General features: G+C 45.4%; 1 protein-coding gene across 1 annotated transcript in view; it reads right to left on the bottom strand.

Moving 5' to 3' along the window:
* Positions 1–5,212: 5,212 nt before the first annotated feature.
* Positions 5,213–18,340, bottom strand: part of kiaa1614 (KIAA1614 ortholog) — a 71,718-nt gene continuing 58,590 nt past the window's right edge. Inside the window, exons 8-9 of the mRNA XM_070888269.1 lie at positions 13,161–13,342; positions 5,213–5,808 (exon numbers count right to left, since the gene is read on the bottom strand). Coding sequence (XP_070744370.1) covers positions 5,597–5,808; positions 13,161–13,342 — 394 coding nt within the window. The 3' untranslated portion in view covers positions 5,213–5,596. The remainder of the gene's footprint in view (positions 5,809–13,160; positions 13,343–18,340) is intronic.

The raw sequence follows: 18,340 nt of genomic DNA on the forward strand, positions 1-18,340 counted from the left end.
CCATTTTTGTAAATCTACATTGTACTCCCTCCAAGGCCAATATATCCATCCTAAGGTGTGGTGCCCCGAACTGCTCGCAGTGCTCCAGGTGTGGTCTAATTAGAGCTTTGTTATAGTTGCAGCATGATTTCTAACCCCTTGAACTATAGTCTTCTAGATATAAACGCCAACATTACATTAGCCTTTTTGATTATTTTCTGTATCTATTCATGACATTTTAATAATCTATATACCTGAACCCCCAAGTCTCTTTGACCCTCCACTGTTTCTAGCTTTTTACCATTTAGAAAGTTCCGTGTTCTATCCTTTATAAGTCCAAAGTGGATGACCTCACTCTTGCTCCTATTTCTTATGTAAATGAATTTCATTTGTTTACATTGAAATTCATTTACATAAGAAATAGGAGCAAGAGTTGGCCATTTGGCCTCTCGAGCCTGCTCCGCCATTCAATAAGATCATGGCTGATCTGATCATGGACTCAAATCCACTTCCCTGCCCGCTTTTATGTGGTACCTCATCAAATGCCTTCTGGAAATCCAAATGCACATCTACTGGTTCCCCTTTATCCACCCTGCTCATTACATCCTCAAAGAATTCCAACAAATTTGTCAAACATGATTTCCCTTTCATAAAACCACACTTGACTATTATGATTTTCCAAATGTTATGCTACTACTTCCTTAATAATGGACTCTGGCATTTTCACCAAGGACAGATTTGCTCATTCATTTAATCTATCAATATCCTTTAGTAATTTTATGCCTTTATCTACACTGGCCACCATGCTGCCTATCTTTGTGTCATCGGCAATTGGAGTGCTGAAGCGCTTGGACCGCTCTGGAGGCTGCCTACAAAACTCCCTCAGCAGGTCTCCGAGTTCATTGTGGTGTGTTGCATGCTACACAACTTAGCCATCATGAGGGGACAGGATTTGCCAATGGAGATTGCAGGACCACCTCAGGAGAGAGGGGGGAAGGAGGACCACGAGGAGGAAGACAAAGAAGAGGAGCTTGGTGAGGAACTCATGCCACTACCACCATCACCACTACCACCACCACAAGCACAGGGGAGGCATCGCCGCTGCAAAAGCCTTACATCGCAGTTCATAATTGAACGCTTTGCTTGAAGAGTGAACAGCAGGTTTGAGCGTTGCCTGGCCACTCTATCCCACCATGTTGACTATTCCCACTCTTATTCTGCAAATGAGACACTACACAGGAATGGTTAAAGTGAACAAAAACATTTATTGAACATTGTAAACTTCGGAACCTTTATTGTGAGACTTAAATAAAATAAATCAAGAACATTATCAGAACATAATCCAGCACCACGAACTGAGTGGGGGGAAATGGAATGCTGTCATCCGGGGGAATGACACCACCTCCCATATTCCTGGAGCCACTCTGTCGCTGATGGGGTTGGTCCCTAGCAACCGGAGCACGATGTAAACTAACACCTTGCTTCGAAACCATCACTTCCCCGTGTGACAGTGAGGAATGCAGAGTATGGCAGCAGGCATGGATTGCATCACCTGCCCAATCTGAAGCAGAGCTTGTGCCTGTGATGCGCCATATTCTGCAAAGGATCGCGCCACATTCTCCGGTGTCACTGCTGGAGGCCACCAGCCTTGTGTGGGCTGGTATCACGGCTCGCACTGACAATCTGCGACCCTACCTCCATAATGGTCGCTTTCAGGTGTTGATGCTCACGGGAATCCTTCCTAAGACATCAAGGAGCTGACGGCTGATTAGGACGCTCTCCCTGGACATTCCCACCATGTCCAGTTCCAGGTCTGCCTGTCTGTCAGCAGACCGACTTTGCCGACTCACTCTCCGGAGAGATTGCCAGTGGGATTTAACCCCAGCACTGCAGTGCTGCACACCACTGGTCCCAGGAGCCTCGCATTCCTCGAACCCTAAGAACATCACGTGATCCGCAGAGGAGCTGAGTGCCAATAGTGGAGCAGGGGTCGTAGGATGCTGTGTTGGAGTCAGCTCATCCGTATCCTCCTCCTCCTCCTCCAGATGATGGCCTGACGTGGAGTGGTCCCTTGAGGGTTGCTGCACCTGTGGCTGGTCATCTGGAAGTAGAAAGCAACAGGTGAGTGGTTAGCAGCAGGGGAGGGGGCAGGGTGACATGAGGAAGGTCGCATAGCACAGGCTCATTTGAAGAACCTCCACTACTCCATTACATCTAATCCAGAGACACTATGACATTGCCCCAACCCTCGGGAATGATCGAGGTGGGGGGAGGGGATTGATCGGGGATAGGGGGTGGGGGGGAATAGTACGCTTTGGTGCCAGTTTCATGGCTATAAATGGGGATCAGCGTCATTGAAATTCTAGACCACAGATTGGTTCGAAAAGACAGCTGTTCTTACGCAGCGAGAGTTGGCCATCCGGCTCCTTCACCGGCTCTAAGATTATCATCCAGTGAATGCCTGAGTTATGGAGATGAGGAGAGCAGAGCCTTAACTTCCACTCATGATCTACGATGAGTTTGGTCTCCCACAGACAGAGCAGTGGCTGGGCAGTTCAAACCCCCCCGAGATAGGGACGGAGAGCTTCCTGCCTGCTATCTACTGACTCACATTGGTAGATGTGTGCGTGGAATGTTGGATGAGCACAGGGTCCGATCTCTTTCCCCTCCCCCCCCCTCCCAACTCCCCTTCACCCCACCGATGGCCAAACCTTCTGCCGACACTCACTGTCAGTCCCATCTGGACAGGTTTCATCGCTTGACCTCATCCCCCCCACTGCCCCGCCCCTGTGCTACCCTCATTGGCCGCCAGCATGTCCATCCTCATGATGCAAATGAATTTTTTTTAAAGCCCCTATGATTTTTCTCCTGGTTTGCTCGCAGCAAGTGCCCTGCCGATAAATCTTCAATTCCTGGAGACTCCAGCACTAACCTTTCTCCACTCTCCTAGCGCCAGTTTTAAATGGATGATCCCTTGTCATTGACTCCTGAGCCAGAGTGTAACGTATGCACAGATTTGTAGAGCTGTTGCATTGTGAGTGGCTTAACCAGTCACATGATGTTCTAAGACTCACCAGCCAGTTGGGTTCGGGGTTCCACGATGAGGCAGATGGTTGTGAGCCTGGTGGATGAACTGGTAATGTGTATTGTGATTGTTAAACCTTTGCTAATAAACCAACTAGTTCTTAATAGCAATGTGTTGCTATGAATTCTTAAGCAAAGAACCGTTTAAGCAAATACATTACACTGGGGAAATAGTCTTTTCCTATTCGTTCTATCAGAAACCTACATAACATTTAAAAATACATTAAATCTCTCCTTAACCTTCTCTGCTCCAGTGAAAATAGTCCCAGTATCTCAAGTCTCTTCTCATAACTATAGTTTCCCAACCCTGGCCCAATCCCGGTGAATCTATGCTGTATACTCTGTGGCTTTAATGTCCTTTCGATAATGGAATATTGATAACTGAACACAGTACTCTAACCCTGGCCCCAATACATTCTACCACAAATTTAGCATTACGTCTTTACACTTGAAGGTGAAATTTGTCTTGCGAATCGGCAGACCATTTTATACCCTGTCTGATTTTATTTTCCATTGACTTCAATAGATTAGAAATTCAGGTGAGTTGTGAAACGGTCTCACGATTCCCGTTCAGCAATTCTGCTTTCCTGCCCAGGTTTTACCTCCTTGTGCTCAATGACCCATTTTCTAAAACACAAAACATTAGCAGAAGTCCTGCCCCCGCCGTGGAATTGCCCTTACCGCCACTAAAAGGAAGCGGAGTGCAATCTTACGAGCTCCACTTGCTTTGGAGGGGGGGGGGGGGGCGGTAACCGGGGTGCTGAGTCAAACGCTATGTGGATGTTCCACGTAGTGCTGAAGCGCTTCAACACTTCTCCCCTTCGCTTAAAGGGGAGGGCCGCTGCGCGCTCTGTACGTCCTCTGATGGCCTCCACTAGGCCACCAGGGCAGCAGGGGTTGGCACCTGGCGCTGAGGGGTCTCCGATTGCGCGGCAGGCCGGGGCATTTATTGCAATTTCCCGGGAGGCGGTAGCGCCCCTTCCCCCGGGCGTAAAGTCTCCTCCACCCTGTTAGTGCCCCCCCCCGAGGCGCTAACAGGGCTATAAAAAGAGGCAATTTCGCTCCATATTGATCTTTAGTAACGGTTTACTCTCACACAGTCAAGGATTTATGTGTTAGACTCCTTAGGTGTCTCTCTCCATTTACTCCCTTCATTGACGAGCTGATCCTATTCCTTGTTTTTCTTTCCAAACTGCACTACCTCACTTCTCCACATTAAACTGCACCTGCCACCTGTCTGCCCATTCCCCTGGCTGGCTATCTCCTCTTCTACAGTCCTCCTTATTACTTCTCAAACCTCCCACCTTTGTGTCGTTGACAAATTTGAATATTGTGCTTCACATGTACCCAGAGTGCTTGGAAATACCAGTTGTAGGTTCGAAGCTTTTCAGAAAGGTCCCGTTCAGGGTCCAAGTAAGCAATATAATTTTTGCCCTTGGAACTCCCCAGCACCAGTCACCAGGGGAGAAAACTAAAGGGGAGTGAAGGAAAAGGACCAGTACGAGATTAGGCTTTATGTAAAATTTCCTACATTACAACAACAATGGGACTTCCTTGGGCAGGTCATGAAAGGCGCTGTATAAATGCAAGTCTTTCTTTTCTTTCTTTAAATAAGAAGACGTCATCAGTGCAGTTAAATAAATAGTGATTTTATTTCATGAGTAATGCTTCTGTGATGGAGTTTTATTGAATGTTATTGTGAAGGAAACACAGGGTGAGGCAGTTTCGTGAATGAAACCGCTCCAATTGTAGCTGCTGTTGGTGTCAGGGAGCAAAGTCTAAAGGCGAGTGTGTAAGGAACTCCGATTTTATCATCATTTTCAAATGGATGGCAAAGTGATGGTTTGTCAATGACTCGATGTCTCTTACCGACATGTGGGAACCCTATGCTTTGGTCTGGGTTTAAAATCCCCAATTAATTTTGTAGTTAGTTTCACGCACTTTGTGAAGAAATTACAATCCTGATCCATGCTGTGCCCAATGGAATTCCCCAAGGCAATCGTCTATGCGTCCTCCAAGTGCCAATCTGTTATGGCACGGAGTAACAGAAAGTTGGCTTGGTAAATAAAAGGGTTTGTCTGACTGGGCAAACGGAATTAGAGGGAGGTTTTCAGTACTGAGAACCAACACAGAACTGTCTGTCCAATCAGACATTGAGGAGGGTTCCAGACAATCAGAGGTCAGGAGTTCTTCAGTTACCTGCGCGAATGAAGGTTTTACAACTCTGTACCACTGCCATTGAGTCACAGGTGGAGGATGGTTAACAAAGTCATACGTGACCAGGATGCTCAGTTTTGATGCCACTCAGGGTCCTAGGTTTTGATAGGCCACCCAGATTGGCAACTGTGACTGTCCTGTGTCCATGTCCTGGGCAGGAGAATTAATGCACATAAATATTGGATCTAGAAGCACCACAATGCCCAGTCTGGTTCGAGGAACGTTTTACCCTTGTGTGCCTGCGTATTGTAAACACAAAGTACTTTGAATGAACAGCTGGCAGTGCCTGTGAACCCAATCCATGGCCCAATGGCCATTACTGTTCATGTTCTTGTTGACGTGCGGTTCCATTATGTCTTTTGACCCTAATGGACACCTTGCTGTCCTGTACCATCAGGCTGTTGACCTCATTGAAGCTGAGACCTTCCACAAGCTCCCCATTGACCTCCAAAATTTCATCCCCTAGTTCCAGCAATCCAGAGTACAGTTTCTCAGCATTCCTATCCGCCATTTGATGAATAAATATACCTAAAGGTAGGAGAAAAAAATATACGAGTTAACTTCGTAAAGACGCCACAATCAAGGTTCGTTTGTCAATCTGTGTCTCGATGAGACCTGCAGTGGGTGAAGTTTGATACACGTGTCTGTAATGGAGATTAATGATGGGAATGAACTACGAGATCAATTCCATAAGACCGTGGCAAAAATCTGTTTGGGAGCAGATTTTAAGGGCTATAAGGATAAGTACAGACTGCTAATACTAAATAGAATATGGTTCCCGAGTTACTGGGCATATTACAATTTCACACCGAGGGAGACAACTGGTCAATAATGAATGGCTTTGGATGTAAAGGCAGATAAATAATCTTGGTCACCCAGTATATGACAGGGTAGAGTGTACAGGGTGTGCAGGAGGAGATTAAATGGGTGGGTAGAGTCCATGATAGGGTAATGTACATGGTGTGTGGGAGGAGATTAAATGAGTGGTTAGAGTCCATGATGGGGTAGAGTGTATATGGTGCGTGGAAGATGGGGAAAACGAAGAAAAAGGTTTCAAATGGGTATTACTGCTGATTGGGTACAACAAACTCAACATAGGCATCGCCAGGAGCATGTATCGTCCATTGGCTTATCTGGGGAACACAAGTAATCTCACAATACTACTGGGGGGAGAGCAGGGAGATCACCCAGTGCCAACATTCAGCCCTCAACCAACAACAAACTAGATCAACTGGTTGTTCACCTCACTATAGTCTGGGGGTGTTGCTCTTGCCATATTTGCCTCTGTAACCACGGTAACTTTTCTTAAAAGAAAATTGATTATGTTGAGCGCTTTGAGATGTTTCGACATGAGATATATAAGTGCAGTATTATTTAGACATATATATCTGTATTCTTTGGATTTGGGCATTGCTGGCAGTTATTGCCTATTCCACATCTGGAGCACTGCATACAGTTTTGGTCTCCGTATTTAACGAGGGATATATTTGCATTGGAGGCAGTTCAGAGAAAGTTCACGAGGTTGATTCCTGAGATGAAGGGGTTGTCTTATGAAGAAAGATTGAGCAGGTTGGGCCTATACTCATTGTAGTTTAGAAGAATGAGATGTGATCTTATTGAAACGTATAAGGTTCTGAGGGGGATTGACAAGGTGAGTACAGAGAGGATGTTTCCCCTCGTGGGGGAACCTAGAACTAGGGGTCATAGTTTCAGAATAAGGGGTCGCCCATTTAAAAGGGAAATGAGGAGGAATTTCTTCTCTCCGAGGGTCATGAATCTTTGGAATTCTCTACCCCAGAGATTTGTGGAGGCTGAGTCATTGAATATACTTAAGTTGGAGATAGACAAGATTTTTGAGCGATAAAGGGAGTCAAGGGTTATGGGGAGTGGGCAGGGAAGTGGAGTTGAGGCCAAGATCAGATCAGCCATGATCTTATTGAATGGTGGAGCAGGCTCGAGGGGTAAAATGACCAACTCCTGCTCCTATTTCTTATGTAAATGAATTTCAATGTAAGCAAATGTGAGATCATCCACTTTCGACCTGAAAAGGATAGAACAGGGAACTTTCTAAATGGTAAAACGCTAGAAACAGTGGAGGGTCAAAGAGACTTGGGGGTTCATGTACATAGATCATTAAAATGTCATGAACAGATACAGAAAATAATCAGAAAGGCTAATGGAATGCTGGCCTTTATATCTAGAGGACTAAAATACAAGGGGGCAGAAGTTATGCTGCAGCTATACAAAGCCCTGGTTAGACCACACCTGGTATTGAGAGCAGTTCTGGGCATCACACCTTAGGAAGGATATATTGGGCCTGGAGGGAGCGCAGCATAGGTTTACCAGAATGATACCTGGAATTCAAGGGTGAAGTTATGAGGAGGGATTACACAAATTAGGGTTGTATTTCCTAGAGTTTAGAAAGTTAATGAGTGATCTGATTGAAGTTTTTAGGATATTAAGGGGAACAGAGAGGGTTGACAGAGAGAAACTATTTCTGCTGGTTGGGGATTCTAGGACAAGGGGGTATAGTCTAAAAATTTGAGCTGGACCTTTCAGGAGTGAAATTAGGAAACACTTCTACACACAAAGGGTGGTAGAAGTTTGGAACTCTCTTCCGCAAACAGCAATTGATGCTGGATCAATTGTTAATTCTAATGTTGGGGAAGTCCAGAACCAGGGGACACAGTCTTAGAATAAGGGGTAGGCCATTTAGGACTGAGATGAGGAGAAACTTCTTCACTCAGAGTTGTTAATCTGTGGAATTCCCTGCCACAGAGAGTCGTTGATGCCAGTTCATTGGATATATTCAAGATGGAGTTGGATGTGGCCCTTATGGCTAAAGGGATCAAGGGGTATGGAGAGAAAGCGGGAAAGGGGTACTGAGGTGAATAATCAGCCATGATCATATTGAATGGTGGTGCAGACTCGAGGTGCCGAATGGCCTACTCCTGCACCTATTTTCTATGTTTCTATGTAAATCGGGGATTGATAGATATTTTTTAACCAAAGGGATATGGGTCAAAAGCGGGTATATGGAGTTAGATCACAGATCAGCCATGATCTCAATGAATGGCAGAGCAGGCTCGAGGGGTTGAAAGGCCTGCTTCTGTTTCTATGTTCCTGTGTAGCAACAGGCCTCACAAAGATCTGGCGAGATGCTTTGGACCCCTCATGTTTCTTCCCTCCCACCAGGCCCCTGGCCTGTACTCCATGTCTCCTCTTTCAAGGGCCACATATTCGAACACAAAGTCCAATGCCAGTGTAACTCTGTGCACCACTGCAGGCGGCACCATGTCCCTGAGCTGAGATGAAGTATCAGGTTTTCCACTTCAATAGGACACGTGAGCAATTGAAACATTAGGAGAATTTTAAATACAAGGAATAATTTCCGCCAAGGTCGAAGAACATCAAGCCTGTTTTCATAATGGTGTATATATCCAATTATTGTATTAAATTTATGAGATGTTAAACCGAGGCCTCGTCTGCCCGCTCAGGTGGACGTACAAGATCACAGGGCACTATTCGATGAATAGCAGGTGAGTTCTCCCTGGTGTCTTGGTCTATATTTATCCCTCAACCAACAGCACCAAGACAGATGATCTGCTCATTATCACATTGCTGTTTGTGGGAGCTTGCATTGTGCAAATTTGATGCCGTGTTTCCTACATTACGATAGTGACTACACTTCAAAAGTACTTCATTGGCTGCAAAGCACTTTGGAATGTCTTGAGGTTGTGAAAGGCGCGATATAAATACAAGTTTTTTCTTTCTTTTGCTGTTTATAACTGACTGCTTATGCCCAATCAACTGAAAATAGACCAGTGCTTGACAGAACTACGCCAGTTAGCCCAAGGGTAAGGCTGCATGTTAAGTGTGTTATAGTTGAAAACCATGGGCCTGGATTCTGCACAACTTTAGAATGTAGATCTGACACTTAAAGGTCCTTCTTTAAAGGCAGAATAGGCAAGCGTGTCAGGGCACAATGAGGCTCATAGCTTGGCATTCTGACATGCCCACTTCAACAAGTGTCAGAGCGTGGATATCAGACCTGCATTCCCCTCAAACCAAGACCCTGATGTCAGCAAGGTAAGTCAATGGAGGCCATTCCCACCGAAAGTGGGGTGGATGAGAAGGCAGAAATCAGACCATGGGCCAGAGAGCTGAGGGATTCTGGGAGGAAGGCCTTCTCCAGGCTGGGAATGGTGTCTGTTACAAGGGGATCTGAGAGAGAAGACATAAAATAACTGGAACTGTGGAAGGGTGGGGAAACATCATCACAGAATTTCCGAAGTGCTTTCTCCCTCAGATCCACATAGAAACCTTGTTTATGCATGTTCTAACTGAACGACGGACCGGGCTCGAGGGGCTGAATGGCCTGCTCCTGTACGGGATTTCCGCCACACTTCCGATGAGTGAGGTTACAGTGGCCGAACGGGATCAGCTCCAAGGAAGCTCCGGGTCGTTCATTCTTACAGCTGTCCTGTAACGGTGGAGTAAAGTGAAAACATAGAAACATAGAAAATAGGTGCAGGAGTAGGCCATTCGGCCCTTCAAGCCTGCACCACCATTCAATAAGATCATGGCTGATCATTCACCTCAGTACCCCTTTTCTGCTTTCTCTCCATACCCCTTGATCCCTTTAGCTGTAAGGGCCATATCCAACTCCCTCCTGAATATATCTAACGAACTGGCATCAACAACTCTCTGCGGAAGAGAATTCCACAGGTTAACAACTCTCTGAGTAAAGAAGTTTCTCCTAATCTCGGTCCTAAATGGCTTACCCCTTATCCTTAGACTATGTCCCCTGGTTCTGGACTCCCCCAACATCGTGAACATTCTTCCTGCATCTAACCTGTCCAGTCCCGTCAGAATTTTATATGTTTCTATGGGATCTCCTCTCATTCTTCTAAACTCCAGTGAATACAGTCGATCCAGTCTCTCCTCATATGTCAGTCCTGCCATCCCGTGAATCAGTCTGGTGAACCTTTGTTGCACTGCCTCAATAGCAAGAACGTCCTTCCTCAGATTAGAAGACCAAAACTGAACACAATATCCCAGGTGAGCCCCCACCAAGGCCCTTTACAGCTGCAGCAAGACTTCCCTGCTCCTATGCTCAAATCCCCTAGCTATGAAGGCCAACATGCCATTTGCCTTCTTCACCGCCTGCTGCACCTGCATGCCAACATTCAATGATTGATGGACCATGACACTCAGGTCTCGTTGCATCTCCACTTTTCCTAATCTGCCGCCATTCAGATAATATTCTGCCTTGTGTTTTTGCCACCAAAGTGGACAACCTCACATTTATCCACATTATATTGCATCTGCCATGCATTTTCCCACTCACCTAACCTGTCCAAGTCACCTTGCAGCCTCTTAGCATCCTTCTCACAGTTCATACCGTCACCCAGTTTAGTGTCATCTGCAAACTTGGAGATATTACTCTCAATTTCTTCATCTAAATCATTGATGTATATTGTACTGAGCCCTGCGGCACCCCACTAGTCACTGCCTGCCATTCTGAAAAGGACCCATTTATCCCAACTCTCTGCTTCCTGTCTGCCAACCAGTTCTCTATCCACATCAATACATTACCCCCAATACCATGTGCTTTAATTTTGCACACCAATCTCTTGTGTGGGACCTTGTCAAAAGCCTTTTGAAAGTCCAAATACATCACATCCACTGGTTCTCCCTTGTCCACTCTACTAGTTACATCCTCAAAAAATTCTAGAAGATTTGTCAAGCATGATTTCCCTTTCATAAATCCAGGCTGACTTGGACCGATCCTGTCACTGCTTTCCAAATGCATTGCTATTTCATCTTTAATAATTGATTTCAACATTTTCTCCTCGACTAATGTCAGGCTAACCAGTCTATAATTCCCCGTTTTCTCTCTCCCTCCTTTCTTAAAATGTTTATTCCCCCCCTCCCAAGGCCTCTGGCACAGAGCAAACGACTCCTCACTAAAGTTGCCGAAACTTGCGCTTTGCGCTGTGAATTGTGCAATGCCTTCCTTTGCGATGCACCCCCAAAAGGCTGAAAGTTCGGCCTAAAATCGATTGCGCAGCGAAAATGGTAATTTTCACATATCGGCACAGTGTTCGCTCAAAAACCCTAAAATTCAGCCCATTATATCCTAAGTACAGGAAAGCATAAAAAGGCATATAAACCAGCAGAGCCATGGTGCTAACATAAAACATGCTTTACAGTTCATTTTGTGAATATACTGCTGTTAGTTTTAAAATGAGAGCTGTACACCGGCCTGCAATTAAAAAAGTGCAAATTGGGCTTGTTTATAGGGTTAAGCTGTCAATCATATAAGGATAAATGCTTCTCCAACGCTTATTTATTTAAACAAATTCAGTGTCTAAAGCTTGATTAAAACTGTATGCTCTTTATCTCATAGAGTTAACAAGTCGGTATTAATAAATGTATAAAAACACAGCTAGGAACAGTTTCCAGGTCACCTAATAACAAAAGGAAACAAAAATGAAGATAAGTTCCTTTACCAAGTTTGGTGAGAGCCAAATGAAAACATTTAAGCTATTAAGGCGGGAAGTCAGTTTTCAAATACTAGAATGTTTACAAGTTCACAGTGCAGAGTTCTGCTGTTCCTTGCAGACCCATTTCTAAAAGAAATTCAAAGGATGACGAGAGTAAAATCTGATATACATTTTAAATTATTATTTATGGCAAAATCAGAATCTCAGATAAGTGAATGTGACATATGGAGTTTCAAGTGTACCACTTTTTGTTGTTACAGGAAATGTGTTTGATGGGGGTCATGCAGTTGGTTTAAAATTTGACACATTTAATTTACTGAAGTAACAAGGCAGTGCTCATATAAACAGCAGCCCAACATGGACCCACTTGCTTTAAGCAGAGATAGAGATAGAGAGAGCTTAAAACTGAAATCACTTTTACAAATTAGTGATAATATATTGGACACTTGGTAAAATACCGATTGGTGTATAGAGATTACAGAAATGTAAAGGACACTGAGGTGTGGATCATCTTTTATAGCTAATACCAGAAGCATGAAATTTGAACATCAGTTATAACCAGATAATTTTAAAATTATTTACAATGTATGAATTATGATTAATCATACTGCATTGCATTATTTTTTGAGGGGGAAGACAAAGAGCAAGGTTTATTAAACAATTTGATATTACTTTAACAGAAAAACACCTGCATCTCTACCTGTCTGGATGCAATATTTATGTAAAAGTACAAGAGGATTTGAGTATAAGAGTAAAGATGTCTTACTGCAATTATATAGGGCCCTGGTGAGACCAGACCTGGAGTATTGTGTACAGTTTTGGTCTCCTTACTGGAAGGATATTCTTGCCATTGAGGGAGTGCAACAAAGGTTCACCAGACTGATTCCTGCGATGAGGGGATTGTTCTATGAGGAGAGATTGAGTAGACTAGGCTTATATTCTCTAGAGTTTAGAAGAGAGGGATCTCATTGAAACATATAAAATTCTTACAAGGCTTGACAGGATAGATGCAGGGAGGATATTTCCTCTGGGTGGGGAGTCCAGAACCAGGGGTCACAGTCTCAGAATAAAGGGTCGGCCATTTAGGACTGAGATGAGGGGAGAGTGGTGAATCTTTGGAATTCTCTACCCCAGAGGGCTGTGGAGGCTCAGTCTTTGAGTATATTCAAGGCAGGGATCAATAGATTTTGGATATTAAGGAAATCAAGGGATATGGGGACAATGCAGGAAAATTGAGTTGAGGTCGATCAGCCATGATCTCATTGAATAGCGGAGCAGACTCGAGGAGCCGAATGGCCTACTCCTGCTCCTATTCTTATGAAATAAACCTTTAGATCCTTGACCGAGACTAAACTCCAGATCCATACTCACCGCCACAAGATCTGGAGATGAAGAACCCAAAAGGTCCATGGGCCGGTCTGGTCAGTTCAAGCATGAAGCTGGCATCAGCGAATGTCTGAGTCACCTGACCAATCACCCTTGGGTGATTGGGTGATCCTATGTCTTCCACGCTGAGAGATCTCGTTGGCCTGCGGCCAGAAGGCTTGGGATCACTGTCAACAATGAAAGTAAAGAGCATTCACATCATGACACAACTACGCAAACCTGCACTTCCCCAAGAAGATACTCCTGGCTGAACGTTGCGAGACGGACACACACAAAGGTGCTGGTGCTCATAGACCATCCCCACAGCAATCGTTGTCACATGGATGGTGGGCGCGGACCCACAGTAGCGCAGTTACATCGTTTCCTGTCACACTTCAGCCCAGCCTGTGGAATCCCAAGGGGACCACAGCCAGGATCTGTCAGATGAGCAACTCTCCCCTGTTCAATTCCTCAGCGATCTTAATGGCCGTCACTGGTCGAAGAAATTGACAGAAAGACAGAGAACATAAACCCAATTGCTAAGGTGCCAGCCGTGGTTCAGTGGGTAGCACTCTCACCTCTGAGTCATGAAGGTCATGCTTTCCACTCCAGAGACTCGAGCACATAATCCAGGATGATGCGCCCTGTGCAGTGCTGAGGGAGCGCTGCACTGTCGGAGGTGCCATCTTTCGGATGAGATGTTAAACCGAGGCCCCTTCTGCTCTCTCAGGTGGATGTAAAAGATCCCACAGCACTATCTCGAAGAAGAGCAGGGGAGTTATCCCCAGTGTCCTGACCGATATTTATCCCTCGCCTAACATCACTAAACGATTATCTGGTCATTATCACATTGATGTTTGTGGGAGTTTGCTGTGCGCAAATTGGCTGCCGCATTTCCTACATTACAACAGTGACCGCACTTCAAAAGTACTTTATTAGCTGTAAAGCGCTTTGGCTCGTTCTGAAGATGTGAAAGATGCTATATAAATGCAAGTTCTTTCTTTAATCCTCTACAACTGTGTGCATTGAAAGTCTGTTACCATATTGTTTAAATATAACTTGTATTTATATAGCGCCTTTAATGTAGTGAGGGGTCCCAACGCGCTTCACAGCAGTATTATGCGCTAAAAATTTGACACTGAGCAGCATAAGTAGAAATTAGCGCAGGTGACAAAGAGATAGGTTTTAAGGAGCGTCTTGAAGGAGAAAAGAGAGGTAGAGAGGCGGAGAGGTTTAGGCAGGGAGTTCCAGAGCTTGGGGCCCAGGCAACAGAAGGCACGGCCACCAATAGTTGAGCGATTATAATCAGGGATGCTCAGGAGGGCAGACATCTCAGGAAGTTGTGGGGCTGGTGGAGATTACAGAGATAGGGAGGGGCGAGGCCATGGAGGGATTTGAAAATAAAGATGAGAATTTTGAAATCGAGGCGTTGTTTAACCGGAAGCCAATGTAGGTCAGCGAGCACAAAGGGTGATGGGTGAGCGGGACTTGGTGCGAGTTACGACACGGGCAACCGAGTTTTGGATCACCTCTAGTTTACGTGGGGCAGAATGTGAGAGGCCAGCCAGGAGTGCGTGGAATAGTCACGTCTAGAGGTAACAAAGGCATGGCTTCAGAGTTGAGGCAAGAGTGGAGATGGGCGATGTTATGGAGGTGGAAATAGGCAGTCTTAGTTATATAGGTGGTCGAAAACTAATTTCAGGGTCAAATATGACACCAAGGTTGCGAACCGTCTGGTTCCGCCTCAGACAGAAGTTGGGGTATTACCATCAGTTGTCTTTCTGAAGGAACATTTCTGTATAACACTCGCAGTCTTAATTATTCATTTCAAAAATGTAGCCCTACGTATCAATAATGGCGGCGAGGCGACACGATGCGTTGGAGCACTAATGGAATAACGAGGCACAGGTTCGATCACAATCTCGGCCACCTTGTCCCAGCATGTCTTCGAGTGGTGTCATTATCTGTTGCCAGAGATGGGGAGTCTCCGCCGGGTTCTTCGTACACCCAGCTTGGTGGCAGTTAACAGACCTGGTGATCTCAAAGCAGACCAGGTAAGATCCAGGAGGGGGGGGGGGGGTTAAACTGGAGGTATGGAGAGGGGGAAACATACTTTTCTAATTTTGGTCATCTGCCATAAATTCTTCTTCTGTGGCTCAGTGTCATATTTATATTTTTGCCTTATAACATTCCTGTGAAGCGCCTTAGGACATTTTAAAGGCGCTATATAAATACAAGTTGTTGTTGTTTCTTATGAGTGCTGTACCTGCCTTGGGAGTGTTTGATGGGACAATGTAGAGGAAGCTTTACTCTGCATCTAATCTGTACTGTATCTGCCTAGGAATGTTTGATGGGACAGTGTAGAGGGAGCTTTACTCTGTATCTAACCCATGCTGTACCTGCCCTGGGAATGTTTGATGGGACAATGTCGAGGGAGCTTTACTCTGTATCTAACCCGTGCTGTACCTGCCCTGGGAATGTTTGATGGGACAATGTCGAGGGAGCTTTACTCTGTATCTAACCCGTGCTGTACCTGCCCTGGGAGTGTTTGATGGGACAGTGTAGAGGGAGCTTTACTCTGTATCTAACCCATGCTGTACCTGCCCTGGGAATGTTTGATGGGACAGTGTAGAGGGAGCTTTACTCTGTATCTAACCCATGCTGTACCTGCCCTGGGAGTGTTTGATGGGACATTGGAGAGGGAGCTTTACTCTGTAAATTCTGCCTGCTTAAAAATCCCTGATTATAATCGCTCAAACATTGGTGGCCATGTCTTCTGTTGCCTAGTCCCCAAACTCTGGAACTCCCTGCCTAAACCTTTCCACCTCTCTTTCCTCCTTCAAGACGCTCCTTAAAACCTACCTCTTTGACCAAGCTTTTAGTCACTTGCGCTAATTTCTACTTATGCAGCTCAGTGTGAAATTTTTTTATCTCATAATACTCCTGTGAAGCACCTTGGGACATTTCACTACGTTAAAGCTGCCATATAAATACAAGTTGTTGAGGTTGTTGTTGTAATTGGTAGCCTATCACTCCTCTCCATGGTATTTTCCCAAGGGAGAAAAAAGATAAGCTTGGGTTCCCTCTCTTGATTGCTCTCCAGGAACTCCTGCTGATCGTGAATGCGACCATTGTGGGAGCATCTTCAGCCCACAGACAGCAGTGCTTCAAGAACAAGGCCCACCAACACCTTCTCAAGGGCAACTGGGGAAGGGCAATAAATGCCGCCAACACCCATATCCCGAGAATGAATCAAAAACCAAAGTTGGAAGCAGCATTGGGCTCGGCTTGCGATGCCTCGGACAGTCGAATAGCTTTGCTGATCCTCACTGCCTGGACTCACAAAGAATGGGCACTTGCATACGGTACTCGAGGGCTCTGCTTGCCCATGGGAATGCCCCCTAGGATAGTCAGTGCTCTCGGGAGAGAATCTAAAGGAGACATAATTAAGGAAAATAGGCTCAGTGGGCTGATCCTCATTTTCATGAAGTGAAGGGATTTGCTGAGCATGTTAGCTTGGTGCTGGTTTTACCAGGGTCCTGTGCCTAGCCTCAGTAACTGTGGGGGGGAGGGGGGGGGGCGCAGAGGTCCCAGTTATTTAAAAAGACTTGCAGTTATATAGCGCCATTCACGACCATTGGACATCTCAAAGCGCTTTACAGCCAATGAAGTACTTTTGGAGTGTAGTCACTGTTGTAAGGTGGGAAATGCAGCAGCCAACTTGTGCACAGCAAGCTCCCACAAACTGCAATGTGATAATGACCAGATAATCTGTTTTGTGGTTATGTTGATTGAGGGATAAATATTGTCCAAGACACTGGGGATAACTCCCCTGCTCTTCTTTGAAATAGTGCCATGGGATCTTTTACATCCCAGACAGAGCCCTGGTTTAACATCTCATCCAAAAGATGGCACCTCTGACAGTGCAGCGTTCCCTCAGCACTGCACTGGGAGTGTCAGCCTGGATTTATGTGGTCAAGTCTCTGGAGTGGGATCTGAACCCACAACCTTCTGACCCAGAGGGGAGTGTGCTGCCCACTGAGCCACGGGTGACATTAACATTATGTAGAGGCAAGATCCCACAAACAGCAATGTGATAATCTGCTTGCGTACGGAATTTGACTATACTCCAAGTTAGATACACGGTAAGAAAATATACCGCAGAAACTATATACAAAACGAACAGACATAACTGGGAAATTACCCAGGAAAATGCTGAATTCAACCCCTTCGTATTTGGGCCTGGATTGTGTAACGTCCGACCCGACACACTGTGGGAGTACCTTCACCACACAGACTGCAGCGGTTCAGTAAGAACGCCCACCACCACCTGCTCAAAGGCATCAGGCAACGAGCGATAAATGCCAGTGACGCCCACATCCCAAGAATGAAGCTGTAAAAAGGTTGCGAGGCTTAGAGAGCTAAATTATGAGGACAGGTTGTACAGACTAGACTTGTATTCGTTTGAATGTAGAAGATTGAGATGAATAAAGGAGTTGATAAGGCAGAGATAGAGAAACAATTTCGTCTGGTGGTGGGAGTCCAGAACAAGGGGAAATAACCTTACAATTAGAGCCAGGCCATTCAGGTGTGATATCGGAAAGCACTTCTTCACACAAAAGGATCGTGGAAATCTGGAACTCTTTCTCGCTCTCTCTCTCAAAAGGCTATTGAGGCTGGGGGTCAATTGAAGCTGTCAAGACTGAAATCGCTGGATTTTTGTTAGATAAGTGTATTAAGGGATATGGAGCAAAGTCGGGTAAATTAAGTTAAAATATAGATCAGCCACGATTGAACTGAATGTCGAACAGGCTCGAGGGGCTGAATGGCCTACTCCTGTTCCTGTATTACGAACAGTTGGTTTCAGACCCTATCAAGCCAACCAAAGGCTATTAGGGGACACCCCGGCTGACCCATTGTGCAGAGAGGTCATTGGAGCTCAGTGCTCAAGCCTGGCCAGAATCCAACTGCAGATCCATTGGTACTTCACCTCAGGTAACACGCAGTGAAAACCATTATTTGTGCATCTGGCGGACCTCCCATTAGATCAAGCAACAATAACTTGTTTTTATATAACGCCTTTAACGTAGTAAAACGTCCCAAGGCGCTTCACAGGAGCGTTATCAAACAAAATTTGACACCGAGCCGCATAAGGAGATATTAGGAAAGATGACAGAGGTCGGTTT

The sequence above is a fragment of the Pristiophorus japonicus genome, chromosome 8, assembly GCF_044704955.1.
Source record: "Pristiophorus japonicus isolate sPriJap1 chromosome 8, sPriJap1.hap1, whole genome shotgun sequence".
NCBI lineage: Eukaryota > Metazoa > Chordata > Chondrichthyes > Pristiophoridae > Pristiophorus > Pristiophorus japonicus.